The sequence below is a fragment of the Mustela erminea genome, chromosome 19 (assembly GCF_009829155.1).
Source record: "Mustela erminea isolate mMusErm1 chromosome 19, mMusErm1.Pri, whole genome shotgun sequence".
NCBI classification, from domain to species: domain Eukaryota; kingdom Metazoa; phylum Chordata; class Mammalia; order Carnivora; family Mustelidae; genus Mustela; species Mustela erminea.
The window spans coordinates 16,053,701-16,072,196 of NC_045632.1; the positions used below are offsets into that span (position 1 = coordinate 16,053,701).

Sequence of the window (18,496 nt, forward strand, 5' to 3'; positions counted from 1 at the left end):
CCGCGGCCCGCCCCTCCCACAGGCTCCGCCCCCCGTGTCCACGAACCCCGCCCCCTGCCACAGCCTCACCTCCTCCTGGAAGAGGCTCTGGCGGTTCCGCAGGCTGCGCAGCTTGCTCTGCTTCTCCTCGTGCTGCAGCTCCTCAGAGGGCGGCTCGAAGTAGCCGATGAGGTCCTGCAGGCTCAGGATGACACCCTCGATGGGCAGCGCTGTGCCCGCTGGTGGCCCCGAGCCCCGCGGCTTCCCGCTGAAGCTGTCCAGGCCCCTGTGGGGACCGTGCACTTGTCAGCAAAGCGCCCGGAGCGCTCTTATGTGGCTCTCTCATGAGTCCTACCCCAGGCCCCCAAAGAACTCTCATGGACACACCTGTTTTACAGTGGGGGAGACGGAGACTGACATTGGCCTGAGGTCACACAGTGGCCAAGGACATAGCTAGGACGGGGACTCATGCCTGTGTAAGCCAGGGGGTCGTGGAAGCAGGTGTCAGGCTAGGGAGCTCCAGGACCAAGGGTCTGGGTGTCAGGGGTGATCAGGGCTGTGAGGTCAAAGTCATGGTTTTCAAGGTCAGATTAGGGGCCAAGTGTATAGAGGTCAGAGGCTTAAAGGTTAGGGATCCTGTGTATGTTAGGGGTGTGGAAGTCAGAGCTAGAGATTAAAGGGGTCGGGTGTATGACCACCTAGAGCCTGGGGGTCAAGGTGGGGCCTGAGTGAACGGGGGGGGGGGGGGGGCAGAGTGGGCAGGTGGCTCACTTGATGAACTGGTTGTACAGGCCAGCAGTGCTGTAAATCATGCGGGCGGCCTGGGACTCCTCCTGCTGGCAGCGGGTCAGTGACAATGCGTCATCCATGTGGCCTTCCTGGTGCAGCATGGCCTGGCAGTGGGAGGGCAGAGAGGTCAGGCCTGGGCTGGGCCACCAAGGGCAATGCCTCCAGAACTCCATCCAGACTCTAGCCCCAGAGCTGCCCCTGTCCTCCAGGGAGACTCTCTGCCAGACAGACTCTCTATCCCCCTTTACCTGACTCTTCTTCCATTCTATTTGTTCCCCTCTCTCTGCCTCTCCTGTCTCTGTCTCTCCTTTCTCTCTGTCTCTATCCCCCTTTAAATCCGTGTTTGCCTCTCTCTCTCTCTCTGACTCTATCTTACCTATCTCCAGGCCAGACACTCCCCACCCGTGCCAACTACTGACTTCACATCTTTCCACCAGAAGGCTCTAATGGCACCCCTAACTTAACACGTCCCAGACTGAGTGCCTGACCACCTTTCTGTAAGATGAGACCACCTCGGCTTCCAGCTTTCAGCTGAGCCAACCTCCCCAGGGCCTCACCCAGTCCCCTGGCTGCAAATACTGCCAGTGTTGATGGTTCCCACAGTCCCCCTTCAGGCCAGGCCCGTCTCTACACCCTCCCAGCAGATAACCAACTACAACCCCCATTTTTTGCAGACAGGTGTTTCCCTACTCTTCCGACTCATTCACTCTTTATCGAGGGGTTCTGTTCTAGACACTGGATCTCTGTCATCCTGAGCTGACACTTGACTCTCTCCGACTCAGTTAATGGCACTTCCGACCTTCCAGCTGCTCAGGGCAAAAATCATGGTCTCATCCTCAACCCCTTTCCCTCCCACCTCAATAACCAGTCTGTCAGAAAATCCTGTTGGCTCCACCTTCGCAATATAACCAGAATCTGCCACTTTCCCCACTCCACAGTCCCCACCGTGGTCCTGCCACTGTTTTGTCCCACCTGACCATGGCAGCAGTCACCCCCTGGGCTCCCACTCCAGCTCTGCTCCCCACCCCCTCCCCATCTATTCCCACAAGCAACTGAGGAACCCCATGAACCTCAGGTCACCTTGCTGGTCTGCTTAAAACTCTCTTGGGGCTCCATCTCACTAAGAGTAAAAGCTAGGACCCTGCCCATGGCCCACTAGGCCCCATGTGATCTGCTCACATTTCCTCTCTGTCCTTATCTTCCAAGACTTGTCCCTCAATCTCTGCGCTCCTGCCAAACTGGATCTTCTTTCTGGTATTGCAACAAACCAATCTCAGTCCAACCTCAGGGCCTTTGCACATGATGTGCCCTCTGTCCAGAGCAGCTGTGTACTTCATTAAAGACAGTTTATTCACTATGTCTCAGTATTGGGAGGGCAGGAGACAGGTCTGTATACCTTTCCTACTTTTCCATATACACATCCAAAACAACTGGGGTATTCAGTAACTTGCCGAAAATTATTCTTGGTCTTTTTGTCACTGGCTCTCTCTCTGTAGGTCTCTCTCTGTCTTTTTCACCTCTCCTCTCTTTGTCTTTCTCTGTTTTTCTGTTTCCATGTCTTTTTAAAGACTTATTTATTTGAGAGAGAGAGAGAGAGAGCATGCACACAAAGAGGGAGAGGGAGGGAAGCAGACTCCCTGCTGAGCAAGGAGCCCAACACAGGGCTTGATCCCAGGACCCTGGGGTCATGACCTGAGTCGAAGGCAGGGACTTCAGTGACTGAACCACTCAGGTGCCCCTGTTTCCATGTCTTTTTGTCTCTGCCTTTCTCTGTCTCTGCATCTCTCTCTCTCTCTGACTCTCTCCCCCTCTGTCTATCCCTTTCTTCCTTCCTGTCTCTCTCAATCTCAGTTTCTCTCTCAGTACTGCCCTTAACCTCCCAAAGGCACAGGCACAACTACCTCCACAGTCCCATTCCCACCCCTGCCGGCACCCCCACGCTTTCCCCTCGCCAGGCACCCACCTTCTTCTTGAGCACACCAAGCCGCAGGGCCTTGGGGTCTGGGGCAGCATAGGTGAGCCACAGGCCTGAGGCCACGTGCTGCACGAAGCACAGTGACTCCCCATACTTGATCTCGGGGGGACCCATGCCATCCACATCCCGCTTGGGGGCCATATCCAGCTTCTCCTGCAGGGGCAGGGCACAGATGTCAGCCTCCTCTGCCTGTGTATTTAATCGGGAAGCCATGTCCCAGAGAGCCTGCAGAATGGGGGCTGGGTCTGGATTCGGGCTCCAAGTGAGGGAGGGCACCCTGACCCCCACTGACCTTGGAGATGCGGAAGCAGAAGGAGGTGGCCTTGGTGTGGGCCTTGCTGGCATCAACCACCACCAGGCCCTGGTCCTCGGTGAGCGCCAGGTACCGCCCAGTGGTGACGTGCCGGATACGGAGCGGCTGGCCCCAGCGCAGGTGGCTCCCGCTCCAGCTGCGAAGGGTGAAGGCACCGAGGGTCGGAGGACGGCCCAGTGCTCCCAAGGACACCACCACCTTGGTTCAAACCTCATCAAGCCCCCAGACTTCTTCTGGGGGGCTGCTCCCCACATTTTTACTGGGGACCCCTGATCTCTCCCTCAGGAATGCCCACCTTCCCCTAAGGCCTTTTCCTCTAGGATTCAAGGACCCTGAAAGCCCTCATCACCTTCTTGGGCTCCCCAGATTTTCCCTCATAAGTCTCCAGTTTCTTTCTTAGATCTTCCTTCAAGATTCTCTCTCTCCTCCCAGGCCCCCACCAAGAGCTCTCACCCCCAAGCCCCCCACCTGATTCTCAGCGGCTCCAGTCTCCAGAGGGAGCGGGCGTGGGTGCACACAGCTCCCCCCTCATAGTGGACAAGTCTGGGGACACGAGAGAAAGTGAGGTCAGGGGTTCAGTCACCAGCCTCCCCAAAATGTGATCCCCAACCCTGCTCACAGGGTGCTATCCCCCCAGCCTGCCTCACTGCTCCCCACTCCTGCCCCAACAACCCAGGGCCTCTTGTCCCCATCCCAGACCTGCGCTGGTCCTCACTGTCAGCAGGGGAAATGGTCAGACATTCATCCATGTGTCCATGATAAAGGCGGAGGACATGGCCCCCAGTTACATAGCCTGGAGAGGAGCAAGGGAAAGAGGTCATCAAGGGGCTGGAGCCCTGGAGAGGCTCAGGAGCCAAAGACGAGTCCAGGGGTCCTGCTTTTCCCCTGTGGGAGGCTGGGGCTGAGTGTGGGGGGTCTGCAGTTGGAGATCTGAGTTTTGAGATCCAAAGTGGCAGTCTGAAATTTGGGCTAAGTTCGAGGACTGAAGTGGGGGTATGAGATTAGGGTCCAAGGTGGGGGATGTAATTTTGGGGGTCTGAGTATACAGGGCTGAGGTTGGGGGGGTTGTGAATCTGAGTTTGGATTTTTGAGGTTGGAGTCAGGGGTTTGAGTCTAATGTTCCCCAATACTAGGCTCTGAGTTCCAAGCCTTGATTTGGGGTCTGTGGTTAGAGGTGCAATGGTTGGGTCTCAGGCTAGAGTCTGGACTTGGGAGTGTTGATTTTGGAGGTGTGAGGCTTGTATCTGAGCTTTGGGGTCTAAAGTTAGATCTGGGCTTTGGAGTCAGAAGCTGGTATATTTGAGATTAAGGCCAGAAGTTTCAGTGGTTTAGTTCTCAGCTTGGGTGTGAGGTGTGGGTGTGAGAGTTGGGGGTCAAAGTTTTGGGGTCATGCTGTGGGGTCCTATCATAAGGGTCTGAATTTGGAAGATTTAGGTACCTGAGGTTAAAACTTGGAGGTCTGAGGTCAGTTGGCCGAGGTTTGGGATCTGACTTGGGTATCTGAGTTTAAATTTGGGGGTCTGAGTGTGGGAGCTGATCTGGGAGCTGATGGAGACACAGGTCTCCATCTGTGTTTGTCATGTGAGGCTTGGGCATCTGAGGGACAAGCTCCATATGTAATATTTTCAGCTTTGGATTTGAGTGTAAGGGTCTGAGTGACCCCCAGGATGTGAGTTTGGCATGTGAGATTTGGGGTCTGGATTCAAGTGTCTGACACTGAGTTTGGGGCTTGGGGTCTGAGCTCCAAGGTTGTGGATTTGGGGTCAGCTGGATGTCTAAATATGAGGGTCATAATGTGGAGATCTCGGTTTGGGGTCTGAGGTTCCAAGGCTCAGTATGGACATGTTTGGGGGCAGAATGAGAGGTCTGTTTTGAGGGTCTCAGTTTAGAGGCAGGAGGCCTGGGACCCTCACCTTCTTCGCAGCCAGAGCAGATGGGGTTCATATTCCACAGTGTCTGCATGAAGGAGGCATCGACCTGGAGCTCCCCACTGGCCGTGGACAGGTGCTAGGGGCAGCCAGGATGTGGCGGTCAGAGACAATGGCGGGGTGAGCAATAGTTCCAGAGTCAGAGGCCACAAACCAAAGGCAGAAGCCGGGAAAGCAGCAGACAGGAGACAAAATCAGAGATCACACATCAGGAAACCAAGATCCAACGGGAGACACGGACACCAAAGGCCGGAAGTGGATGCCAGAAGTCAGGAAGCTCGGAAGTGGGGGCCAGAGAGCCAGCAAAAGGAGGCTGAGGAGGTGGGCGGGGCGGTCCCGGGACCCGCCCCCCGGGGGGCAGCAGTACCTGGGCTGGGGGTGGACTGCTCACCAGGTAGCGCTCTGAGGAGACACTAACGAGGATGAGGTCATCCCCCACACGGACCTTCTCTCCTTCCGACCTCTGCTTGGAGGCCGGATGCATCGTCCACCAACAGGCCTCTCCTGTGGAGCAGGCCCCGCTGTCAGAATGAGGGCTACCCAGAACGCCCCTCCCCGAGGGCTTCCCAGCCACGGAGCCTCCTGGCCCTCAGTCCCGAATTCTCCTGTCATCTCCGATTACCTACTCTTTGCCTCACGTCCTCCGTTTCCACTCTCGGACCCTCTGCCTCGGGTTCCCCCATGTTGACCCAAGTTGCTCTTGTCCCCCCGCATCCCCGCCCCGCCCCCCCAGTCCTCACCTCCTGCGCCCCAGCCCCCGCCTGCAGTCTCCCTATTGCGGCCCTCCCCACTCCAGCCCTGCACCTGTGGCGTCTTCCTGCAGTCCCACGTCGAAGGCCAGCTTGTCAGTCATGGAGCGGGAGGTGGTAAGGCAGCTCAAGTACTAGGGTGGTAGAGGGGGGTCAGCCTCCTCCCGAAAACCCTGCATCCCTGCCCCTGCCCAGCCGCCCTCGTTCTGGCACTCACCATGCCGCTGTGTGTGTGCCGGAGCAGGATGGCATGGCCATACAGGAGTGTCCTGTGGCCTCCGCCCTGGGATGACTGGGGGGAGGGGAGGATAGAGAGGGCACAGAGTGAGCACAGAACCCCCCGAGGCATCTGGCCTATCCCAGGTAGCAATATGCTCCCCATAAAACACCATGCTCAGGCCTGGACACAAGGAAGCCTTGGGTCAGAGCCTCAACAGATTCTTTGCCTCAGTTTCCCCATTCGTGGAAGTAGGGACTATGTCTCTAAGAAGCCTGTGGATAGGGTGTTTTATATTTCCCAAAGCCCACTCTGTCCTCCCTGCCTCCTTCATCTTGTTAACCAGGTCCCAAAGGCCCTCAGGGAAGCTGAACCCCTCTTCCCGTTCCCTGGGGGTTCTCAGGGAAACCCCAATACCTCAAGTACCATGGGCCTTGGCCCCTTCTGCTGTAACCTGTCATAACACAGCTGAGCTGCAGCCAGTGTGCACTGGAATAGTCCTGCCAGCTGTCAAACTTTTGAACCTTGCATGGGGTGGCTGTGCTGTCACATAACCCCCTGCCCCCGCCAAGCATAAAGAGACTTGGCCCCTCCTTAGGGGGAGGGCCACCCGTCTCTTGATGGCATCATGCCTCCCATCCTGGCTCTCACATGCCCATGCTCTGAAGACCCATGTGATGGGCCCCAAGATCACATGGCCGACCCACTCCTGGAGCGGAGGGGACCCACACTTGGGACAGGGGGAGGTGAGAGGGGAGGTCCCATGCAGAGAAGAGCTGGGATCGGGGTTGAAGGAAAGGATGGGAAAGAGGAGAAAGGAGCAAGCTGGGGCACGGGGGCTCAGAAGCCCCTACTCCCTTCCTTCCTTCCTGCCTGGCCTGTCTGGGCTCCACAGCCCCTGACAACTGGGGTGGGGGAGGCCCCCAGCCCCTGTGTGCAGGATGTGGGCCCAAGAGGCAGGCCTGGTGTCAGGAGAGGGGGGAAGGACAGGTGACACCCAAGGCCAACCTACCCACTTATCCAAATTGAGGGCCTGTGAGGGTCGGGACAGAGAGAGGAAGAAGAGCAGATGGTGAACAAGCCCCAGGTGTTCCCACCCAGCCCTACCCCTGCGCCCCACCCCTGTGCCCTGCCCCTGCACCCTGCTGGGGCAGGAGCCTCACCTCCACGCCAGCCTCCACGGTGTTGGCCAGCATCTCCTGCAGGGCTCGGACCGACAAGGACTGCTCCAGGATGAAGCAACAGATGGCCAGATCGGGGGGAACATTCTGGGATGGGGGGAGATTTGAGTGGGGGGCCCGAAGGCCCCTGAGCCCCAGCCTGAATATCCATACCCCTCAGAGACCCAGACCTGACCCCAATCCCCCAAGAAAACCCTACACTCTGCCACCCCTTCAGACACCCCAAATCTATATCGACATCACAGAAAACATGCCTCCTTCAAACACCTAAACCCCACCTGAACCTCACAGAAGCTTCCACACTACCCTCCCCACCTGAGTACCCCACACCCCACCTCATCTCCAAAGGAGCCTCAGCCCTCTCTCAGACACACTACACCTGCTCCATTGCCATGGCCTTCCCCTGTAGCTAACCCAAATCTCTGCGACCCTGCAGAAAGCCCCGTCACCATCAGATAGTCCCAACTCCTGCCTCCTCCCTCAGACACTGTGAACACTGCTTCCAAATCACAGGAGGGTCCAACCTTGGGCCTTCCTCCTCAGTCTCCCACTCAGTTATTTACCTCAGACTCATGAGTACCCTCTCCCTTGGACCCAAGACTCTCTGACCCCCTCAGACCCTCGGCCTCCTCCACCGTCTGACTCTCCCCCGCCCTCAGGTCACCTCTACTGTCAGACCCTGAGCCCACCTCCCCCTCAAACCTGGGCTCTCTCCACTCTCAGCTTCTAACTCCCTCTCCAGTCAGCCCCTCTGACCCTGCTGGCACCCCCCAACACTCCAGGCCCTTTTGCTTTGGATCCAATGTCCTCTGCCCCCTTGGACACCTGCCTCTTGAGATTCCGGAGCCCCTGCCCCTCACTCCACAGACCTACCTACCTCAGGCCTCTGGCCCCCTTTGCTTTGCAACTCCCCATTTTCTCTCCCATCAGCAGCTGCCTCCAGAGCCCCTCTTTTTTTTTAACTCAAGATTCTCTATCCCCTCAGACCCCCCATCCCCTCAGGTCCCCACTCCCACCTGCCTCAGACCTCCAGCCCCCTTTCCTTCTTAGTCCCTCTCTGTTTTTCTTCCTGTCAGCAACCCCTCTTCAGACCCAGACCCCACTTCTTCTGACCCTAGACTCTGCCCCTTCAGGACATCCCCGCTCCACGCACACTCCCACACAGACCTGGGCATTGCTGGTGGGCTCCAGGAAGCAGAGGCGGTTGCCAAAGCCCTCGGCGGCCAGGCAGAGTTTCAGTTGCTCCTTGAGAACAGTGGCGCTGCACTGAAGGACCACTTCGTCGTCCTGGGGGACGGGCCGCGGGGTCAGGGCTCCCGCAGACACTGTGGCCCATCACCACACCCTTCTCCTCATGAAAGGGATGGCCTCTGGTGAGACCCATCTCACCATGTGTCACATGCGGGCCCGTGCCAAGGACTCCACACACTTCTAACATCCCAGGAGATAGGAACTAGAGTCATCCCCATTGTAAAATGGGAAAACTGAGGCTCAAGGAGGCAGCAGAGCTTGTCCAAGGCCATACACCCAACAAGGGGAGGTGCTGGGATTTGAACCCCAGTCCTGCTGGCTCCACTGAGGAGCCAGGTGAGCAGGTGAGCCATTGGAGGTGGAGACTATAAGCACCCCAAGTTCAATGCCTTTTAAGCTCAGCCTTCTCTAATGTCTCTCTTGTGTTTCAGTATTGGCGATCAATTAAGGAGTTCTTTTTTTCTTTCTTTCTTTCTTTCTTTCTTTCTTTCTTTCTTTCTCCTTCCTTCCTTCCTTCCTTCCTTCCTTCCTTCCTTTCTTTCTTTCTTTTTTTCTTTCTTTCTCTCTTATTTAAGCAGGCTCCACACCCAGCATGGCGCCCAATGCGGGGCTCAAACACACGATCCTAAGATCAAGACCTGAACTGATACCAAGAGTCACCACAAGGAGTGCCTTCTAATGACATGTGAATGCAATGCCAAGCCCAGACTAGATCCTGGGTGGTAGGGGACAGGCTATGAGGGACTCCTGGTGACTACTGGTGAAAACCCGACCAGGACTGTGACAGATAACAGCATCAGAGTGATACTACATTTCCTGACATTGATGACTGTTCTGCGGCTTTGTAAGAGACTGCCCTTGTTTCTTGGGAAACAGACACTGAAAGTGTTTTAGGACTTAAGAATCATGTCCACAGCTTACTCTCAAACAGTTTAGGGGCAAAATGTGCAAAGAGAGGGAGGGAGAGAGAGATAAAGCAAATGTGCCAAATCTTAACAAGTGGGGAAAAATTACCCAAGGCCACATGGGAGTTCTTCCAAGTAACCTTGCAACTTTGCTCTAAGCTGGAAATGATTTCAAGATTATAATTTAAAGTTTTAAGTAAAATAAAGTGTTTTCTATGTGCCGGGTCCCTTTCCAAGAACTTAACACACATCAACTCATTACTGAATCCTCTGAGAAAAGTTCCAGGATGTGAACCTGTGGAAACTGAGACCCAGAGAGGTCAAGTAACCTGCCTGAAGTCACACAGCTGTCCTGTGGCTGAGCTGGGATTGGATCCCAACGCCATGGCTCTATATGCCACACTCTTTGAACACTAGACTACCTCTTCTTATATCAGTAAAGTAGCCCATAGCTCCAGTTATAACTAATATAAATGTGCATGGGAGAATGCCCAACACCTAGACATCAGTCAAAAGTGATAGAGACCCCAGCTCTTAACCACTGAGTAAGGCAGCGGTTATTTCTTTCTACAGCTGAGAAGACAGGCTCAAAGAAGTTTGGAGTCCTGCCCGAGGACACACAGCCTCCAGCCCTTCCATCCAGCATATCACACAAACTCGCTCTAGTCCTGGGCTCCCGAGCACACAGGCGGCCCCCAGCCCGCCGCTCAGCCAGGGTGGAAGGACAGATCTGTAATCTATAACCTTCAACCCCAACCTCCTGGCACATGCCGGGCACTTGTGTGTGCACAGGGCTAGACATGTACTAATACATGTCTAATACATTGCATGTATTAAGTGCTTACTGTCTACTCGGCCTTACGCTCAGAGCTTTACATTCCTTCAGCAGACACTTATTGATGGTGGCTCTCGCCAGGCCCTGATCTAGGCACCGGATATAGAGCAGAGAAAAAAGCAGATCAAGTCCCTGTCCTCACGGGGCTGCCATCCTCTTGGGGGACACACACAATACACAAGGGAATAGATGCATCATTTTCACTTCAGTGGCCAGTGTTATGAAACAAATAACCCAGGCTGGTGTAACAGAGTGGCTGTGGCTTTGGGGGTAGAGATGACATCAGTGAGGGGGTGAAATGGCAGCCTCTCCAAGGAGATGACCTTTGAGCTGTGCCTTGTCCAACTAACAAGAAGAGGATCTGGCCTGCTCATCTCGGGGCAAAGAACATTCTGGAAGCCAGGGGCAGACAATGCAGGTGCTGAGGAATAGCAAGGGACACAGGAGGCAGTAGAAGCAGGAGCGAGAAAGCAAGAGAAGATGAGCTCAGGGAGAGTTGGCATGGAGCCCCTTGAATCCTTATGGTACCTATTTTTGCCCCCATTGCCCAGCTTAGGAAACTGAGGCTCAGAGAGAAAACTTAAAATCACTTGCCCAAAGTTAGGAAGCAAGCAAATGGCCAACCAGGATATCAGCCAGAGACCAGAGACCCGATCATACATCAAGATTCTCTGACTTCCTCCTGCAGCAGAATGAATGGAGGTGGCCTGGTTACAAAAGCAGCTCCCTTACTGCCTTGGTTTCCCATCTGACACCAAGGGCACAATTCAGCAGCTCTGTGGGGAGGGGAGCAGGGAATCCGGACCATAACCAGCCTTCAGGAGGCTCTGACACCAGCTATGCTTTGAGCAACCCCAGCACAGGCAGGGCTAGAGGTCATCACCCATCAAACAGAAATGAAATCATTTGTGGGGGAGCATGGCCACCATGCTTAAAAAGTGAAATCAAGTAGAGTAGAACAGAGTAACATGCCCCTCCCCATTCTAAGGGCTCCCTACATTTTATGAAACCGGTTTCTGGGAAAAAACAGGTACTGTGAATGCACCCAACTTGTCTATAACCACACGAATTGGGAGGCGACCCAAATGTCCATCGGCAGGTGAATTGAGAAACTAATTGTGGCACGTTCACACAGTGTGGTATCACTCAGGAACAAAAATAAATAAGTTGGGACGCCTGGGTGGCTCAGTTGGTTGGACGACTGCCTTCGGCTCAGGTCATGATCCTGGAGTCCCGGGATCGAGTCCCACATCGGGCTCCCAGCTCCATGGGGAGTCTGTTTCGCTCTCTGACCTTCTCCTCACTCATGCTCTCTCTCACTGTCTCTCTCTCAAATAAATAAATAAAATCTTTTAAATAAATAAATAAATAAATAAATAAGCTCTCGGCACATGCTACGTGGATAATGTCAAAACAGGTTGAGCAAAAGAAGCCAGGCAGAGGAGCAGATGTGGTCTATGAAACCCTCAATGTTCCTAATGGAGATTACAGGGAAATACAGCAGACAGACAAAGCAAGTACTGAGAAGAGCAAGAGGGAACTTTCTGGGGGTAAAGGAAATGTTTTATGTCTTGCTTACGAGGTGGTTCCATGCCTATGTGAAGTTTCTCGAGACTCACTGAACTAGGACACCTAAAATGGGTACAACTTATTGCATTCCGCCCCAATAAAGTTGGGTTTTAAAAATAATGTGTGTGTGTATTTGCATGCACTGAGTTGCAAGGTAAAATGTATTTCTGACTGGTGTGATGAGGTCCAAAAAGTGTGAGAGAAATACCACACCATCTCAATAAAGCTCAGGAAAACAGACCTAGTCTGGGCCCAAGAGATGCCTGGTGCCAGAGCTCTAGACCCCAGCACAGCTTAACCTGGCAAGTGTGAGTTCAGTTCTCCTCTTGTGAAAGCAGAGGGGTTGGGTCCCAGGGGCATCCAGAGATGGTACTTCCTGGCCTTGACCTTGGGCAAGTGACTATACCACTCAGGTCTTGGTTTCCCTCAAATCTCCCAGGAAGATAAAGATAGGGGCCTACCTCAGAAGATAGGGCAGCCGAGGATATAATTAGATGTCTCAGGAGACTGAGGCCGTGGGCATGGGGCCTGATGTAGAGTGGCTGCTCAAGGCTAATACCATGGCCATGGTCTTATTAGGGACGGGGAGGAGGGGAGAGCCCAACCCATAGTGTCCACTCGGGGCTAGAGCTGGGGCAAGAGTCTAGGGTGAAGCCAGGCCTCCTTCTGTGGCTGAATGGCCAGCTGTCCCTATCCTTCACTACCAGTCCCAGCTGTTTGTTCCTCCCTCCCAGGAAACCGGACCCAGCTCACCAGGGTCCTATTCTGGGGCCTGGAATGCTGTGTCAGCATTTCCCAGGGCCTGCGTGGAGGAGGGGAGGGGCTAGTGCAGGGTCAGCAGACCTGGCCAAGAAGAGAGAACATCCCCTCCCATACACTCTGCCCCACACCCAGATCAGCCACTGGGAGGGAAAAGTGGGAAGGACTCTGAGATGGACAGCCCCTCCCCTCCCCATCCTCTCCCTGTCCCCTGCCCAGGCCCCAGAAAAGCTGGCTATTCTGGGAGGGACACCTGTTGTTCCAATTCCCATCCCTGCCCCCCAGCAGGGGATCAGAGATGCCAGGAGACAGAGCTAGGGAGGCAGAACAAAGTGAAGAAGGCCTAAAGCCAAAGAACAAAGACAGAGACAGAGACAGGGAGAGACAGTAAGACAGAGAACCCAAAAAGATGGTTAGGGAGAGACACTACCCAAAGACCATTAGCAGCCATATTTGGTCCTACTACCCAAAAGGGAGGAGGGAAGAAAGAAGACACAGAACCCGAAGGTCCCCCCCCCCAGGAGACCCTCAATGGCTGGAAGTTTCAAGAAGTCAGGTCCTCCATACCACCCCAGCCTCCTTCCCAAAATTTAAACTAGGTCAGAGTCTAGAGCAAAAGAGAATCAGGCTAGGTGGTGTGGCGTTGGGGGAGGGGGAACAGCTAAATTAAGCTCAGGAATTAGAATCACCTTCCCCAAGTGCCCACTTCCAGGGTGGTGGGGAGTGGGTGGGAGGGAGGTGCTCCCTCAGCGGCCCCTCTTCTCTAGGACAAATAACTAATGTCAGAAGAGAGTGTGGCCGAAGATCCCCCTCCCCATTCTGCAGTCCCAAAGTCTAATTCTCAATGGTGAGAAAGGTGAGCGAGACTGAGAGACAAAAAGGAGAAAGAGTGACGGTCACCCAGAGGGACAGAGGAATAGACCCTGAGACTCAAAGGCCACCAGCAATCAGTACAGAGATATCCCAAGACAAAGATACACTCAGAGGACCCGAGAGATAGCCCCCAAGACCCCCTAACACAGAGATACGCACCGTGCGCAGAAACTGGACCTCATCCTCGCCCTCTCCTCCGTCACCCATGATGTTGAGGCCCAAGGGGCACGGGCTGAGGTCAGGGAATAGGAGGACGGGCTGTAGGCTGGGCGGGTGGGCTGGGGGTGGGCTGGGGTCGGAGACCTCTGGGGCACCCGGGAGGTAGATGGAACTGAGAGGAGGATTCGCGTGCTGGACAGAGCTGGGAGGAAGCCTCCGCCCCCCTCCTCTCCCATTGGGCCAGGACGCCCACGGCCACGCCCCTCACCGGAGCCCCACCCGCAGATTCCAAACCTTGGCCAGAGCTACAAGTAGGTGGTGTCCTGGGAAGGGGAGAGACCGGAAGTTAGCTGCCCCCCTCCACCTCCGTGGTAAGGAAGGCCATTCTCCCATTTCACAGAGACCAAACTGAGACTCTGAGCTGGGAAGCCTCTGCTTGATCCCATACAATGGAGCTGGGATGCACACCAAGGTCTGGCACCAGACTTAGTGATTAAAAGCAAGGACTCTGAGTCAGACAGTCTGGATCTGAATCCCAGGCTTGTCACGCCCTTATGTGTGCTTGGACAAGTCACATCCTTGCTCTGTGCCTCAGTTTCCCCAACTGGTAAGGAGATTATTAATAATACCTACTTCACAGGGCCTTTGCAAGGATTCAGTAAGATAACTGATTTACAGCACTTAAGAGTACCAATGCATGGTAAAAGTTATTATGTAAGTGTGTTTATTATCATCATCATCCTCATCATTATAAAATCTTTTGAGGCAGGAATAATAGCCAATAGCAGACGTCTTTTGTGTGCCTATTGTATTTGAGGCTCCAAACAAAGATATTTTTACAGCATCTCATTTAGTTGTCAGGACAATCCTGCTATTATTCACATTATTAGAGGAGGAAACCAAAATGCACAATCCTTACCATGTATAATTTTAAGGACCAGAATGAATGATGCAGTTCTCACAATCTTGTGAAGTCAATAGCCTTGTGGTGCCCATTTTACAAATGAGGAAAGCTGAGAACAGTGAGGTGGGGTGACTTGCCCAGGTCTCACAGAGGCTAAGCAAAGGATCTGAACACAGTGCTAGGGTTCTTACCCATTCTACTTTATTGTCCTGATATATAATAAAATCTAATTATAACAAAAACCCAGTTCCCGAGGGCCAGCTCCCCCCAACCACCACCAGAGTTCTAACCCTCTTCCTCCCCAGGGGCTGCCTGAGCCACTGAGGGCCACTAGCTGGGCCACTGCTTTATGCAGATGAGCTCCCTGGGTTTTGTAAACAGGAGAGACCCGAGAGGGGTGAACGGCTCCTTCTTACTTTCTTGCTTAGGACTCTCCATGGCCTGAAGGTGCACTGGCTCCCCCCAGCATCCCACTGGCTCTCAGGGAGCTTGTCCCCTAAAAGAGGCCCCTGTAAGGCTTGGGGGCCCAGTGGAGGATACTACACACACCTGGGCCTCCTGCCACTCATATACCTTCATGCCTCTGGGCCTCAGTTTCCTCACCTGTCAGTTGGGCTAATTTGGAATAGTCCCTACATGGGGCAGCAGCAGGGTGGGGTGGAGGGGGGTTTCATGGGGAAGATCCCATGAGAAGACCTTTTAGAGCCTATGATATGGTAACTTATTGACACAGGGAACTTACTGATAATATTAAAGTTATTAACATGTAATGGTATCTATTAAGTTATACAAAACAATATCTTGCACTTCAATAAAATTCTACATAAAATGTTGAATGTATAGGGGCGCCTGACTTGCACAGTCACTTAAGCCTCCAGCTCTTGATTTCTGCTCAGGTCATAAGATCAAGCCCCGTGTCCAGCTCCGCACTCAGCATGGAGTCTGCTAAAGTTTCTCTCTCTCCTTCTGCCCCTCCCTGTGCTCACTCTCTCTCTAACACAAATAAGTAGGGGCCCCTGGATGGCTCAGTCACCTGCATCTGTCTTCAGCTCAGGTCATGATCCCAGGGTCCTGCATCAGACTCCCTGCTCAACCAGGGGCCTTCTTCTCCCTCGGCGGCTCCCCCTGCTTGTGTGCTCCTGCTCTCTCTCTCTGTCAAATAAATAAATAAAATCTTTAAAAAAAAAAAAAAAAAGAAGATAAAATAAATAAGTCTCTTTTTTTAAAATGTCATATGTATAATAGGTTGGTATGTGTCATATATTTAAATATATGATTTAAATATCATTTATTATTTAAATTATTTGAATAAATTAATTAAATCATTTAAATAAATTAGATTATTTAAATAAATATTGTTTGTTTAAATATTAAATATTTAAATATCATATATTTAAATATAGATATACTGATGCAACTATCATATATAACACATAAGTTTGTACTATATTTTTGAATTGCATAATGCATAATTGGGGCACCTGGGTGACTCAGTGGGTTAAAGCCTCTGCCTTCGGCTCAGGTCATGATCCCAGGGTCCTGGGATTGGGCCCCACATCGGGCTCTCTGCTCAGCAGGGAGCCTGCTTCCTCCTCTCTCTGCCTGCTTCTCTGCCTACTTGTGATCTCTGTCTGTCAAATAAATAAATAAAATCTTTAAAAAAAAAAAAAGAACACACACACAAAAATATATATAATACATAATTATATAATTATATATTTAGGTTAATATAATCACACAGTGTAATATAACTATGTTTATATATGCTTGCATACTAAATATTAAATTTTTCTCAGAATTTAATGTATAACAAAATTATTCTGTGTCATTGTACATTATATCATAAGATATTAATAGCGTTGGGTTTTTTTTTGGTCAGTCATCATGATGTGTTTTAAGACCTAGCCGTGTTGCTCTGTGGACACCTGTTCTGGGTTTGTGGGGGCTTTGCAGGACTTCCTGGTGACTCTTTTCTTGGGGTGGCACCCAGGCTGCCCCTAGCTCAGAGAAGGATCTGTTTGTGTCCCTTTATGAGACTGGGAGCAAATGTCCTGGTACACACACCCAGGAGCTAACTGAATTCGACTAAGTTGTGCCAAGTGGTCCTTGGGAATCAGAGTTCCCAGGGCCCCACATCCCCAATCTCCATTTGACATTTTCCAGCTTCCAACCTTTGCCAGACCAATGGGATGACTCACTGTTGTTTTAATTTGCACTTCCTTGATCAGTTACCAAGAATTTCTAACATCCTCTCAGGTGCCTGTCAGAGTCCTGGGGTTTCCTGGTCATTTGCTCACCCTCTTGGCCCATTTTTCTATCAGAGTGGCTGTCTCTTTTTCTTGTTGATTTGCAGCTGTGCCTGTCACCTTCTAAAGATTCATTTCTCATTGATTTTAAACCTTGTAAAATACCTGTTCCCACTCTGTCATCTCATCTGATACTTGTCCCATGGTGTCCACATTAAAAGAAATCTTTATTCTGATATTATCAAGTGCTAATGCCTTATGAAGTTTTTCTGGTTTGCTTCAGAAGCCTTTTCCTTTGTGGTTGGCGGTGTTCTTGGGGGTGTCAACCATCCCTCCAGGCCTCAAGAGGGGTGCTTGTACCAACCTCCCTTCCTGACGCTTCTCTGGGTCCCTGGGGGTAGGGGGCGGGGTGTGGACACACCACAAGCTCTGCTCAGCCTGCATGTTACATCACCTGGTAAGATGCAGGGGCTGGGGAGATGGACTGAGAGGCGGACAGACAGCACGTCATGGCCCGTCCCACTAGAGACTTGGTGAGTGGGGGGGAGGGGAGGGGACGGGTAGAGAGGCAGGGAGAGGAAGAGAGATTGGACCTGAGACTATACAGTATGTCATGTCACGGAAAAGTTAAATGGCATGAGCTCTGTGCTTGTCTAAATGTTCCGGGATGGAAAATATAATCCATGGTGACTTCTTTTAGTGAAAAGAAGAAAGGAGTAAAAATATCCATCTAGGAGAGCTCTGGTTGAACTAACTAGCACCCAAGGTTTGGCAGAAGCATATTAATTACTATGACCCATTTATTCCGCTCCTGGGTATCTACCTACAGCACTGCGCACTTGAACATTCAGCAAAGACCAGGTGCTAGAAGGTTCACGGCAGCCTTGTTCACAACAGCCCCACACTGGAAGCAATGGAGCTGTCCATGACGGGAAAATTGCTCAATAAAGTGTGGAAAAGTCACACAATGCAGGAACCAAAAGGAATAACTATAACCAAGTATAACATGCAAGAATCACAAAAACATAATTATCAAGGGGAAGAAGTCAGACACAATAAACTATTCCATTTAGAAACAACTCAAACCCCTGGCAAAACTACCCTGCTAGAATTCAGGCTAGTGGCAGCTTTCCAGAGGCAGGGCTGGAAGGGGCTTGTGCAGGGGACTCTGGGCGGGATGGAAAGTTTCTGTTTCTTGATTTTGTCACTGTTATGCTCAGTTTATCACAACTCATACACCTAAACCCTTAGAATTTGTACTTTTCCTGTACATCAGTTTACAAATGACAAGCATGACACATTTAAGCAAAAGCAAAAAAAACAAAAACAAAAACAAAAAAACCACATACTCAAAAGAAAAGCCTGCATTTCTATGAGCATGTATTTGTGTACCTAAACAAATGTACAGCCAATGGAACAGATGAAACCCAGCAATACGTGATACTGGTCTCCCCTGCCTAAGGGGGAAGGGGCCGCCAGAGGGCTTAACTCCATCTATAATGTTTTTCATAATAAGATAACAGTCTTTAAGATTGTGTGATGATGAAATGGGCTGATATTTTAAAAGCCCTTAGAACATTGTGTGGCATACAGCAGGCACTACTTAAGGGCTTGTTACAACAAAAGTAATAAAGTGAAAATGTTTTATGGGATACAAATGGTACTCTTAAAAAGAAACCAGGATTAAAAGAAACATAAGAAGAAATATATAAGGTATTACTTGTGACTTTCCATTCAAACCTTTGTGTCTTACATACACCAATATATCCTTACAGAAATGCAGACTTTCTGAGCACATATTTTTACATAAATGTGTCATAATAGCCACTTAAAAAAAAAAAAACTGCTCTCCTTGAAGTACAGC

The 18,496-nt window shown here is 51.7% G+C and overlaps 1 protein-coding gene across 1 annotated transcript in view; it reads right to left on the reverse strand.

Moving 5' to 3' along the window:
• Positions 1-13,658, reverse strand: part of RYR1 (ryanodine receptor 1) — a 108,072-nt gene extending 94,414 nt beyond the window's left edge. Inside the window, 13 exon segments of the mRNA XM_032325359.1 lie at positions 70-265; positions 751-872; positions 2,732-2,896; positions 3,036-3,192; positions 3,525-3,599; positions 3,756-3,849; positions 4,970-5,063; positions 5,376-5,488; positions 5,789-5,867; positions 5,951-6,025; positions 7,114-7,218; positions 8,299-8,418; positions 13,483-13,658. Of these exon segments, the coding sequence (XP_032181250.1) occupies positions 70-265; positions 751-872; positions 2,732-2,896; positions 3,036-3,192; positions 3,525-3,599; positions 3,756-3,849; positions 4,970-5,063; positions 5,376-5,488; positions 5,789-5,867; positions 5,951-6,025; positions 7,114-7,218; positions 8,299-8,418; positions 13,483-13,530 (1,443 nt within the window). The 5' untranslated portion in view covers positions 13,531-13,658.
• Between the last annotated feature and the right edge of the window lie 4,838 nt (positions 13,659-18,496).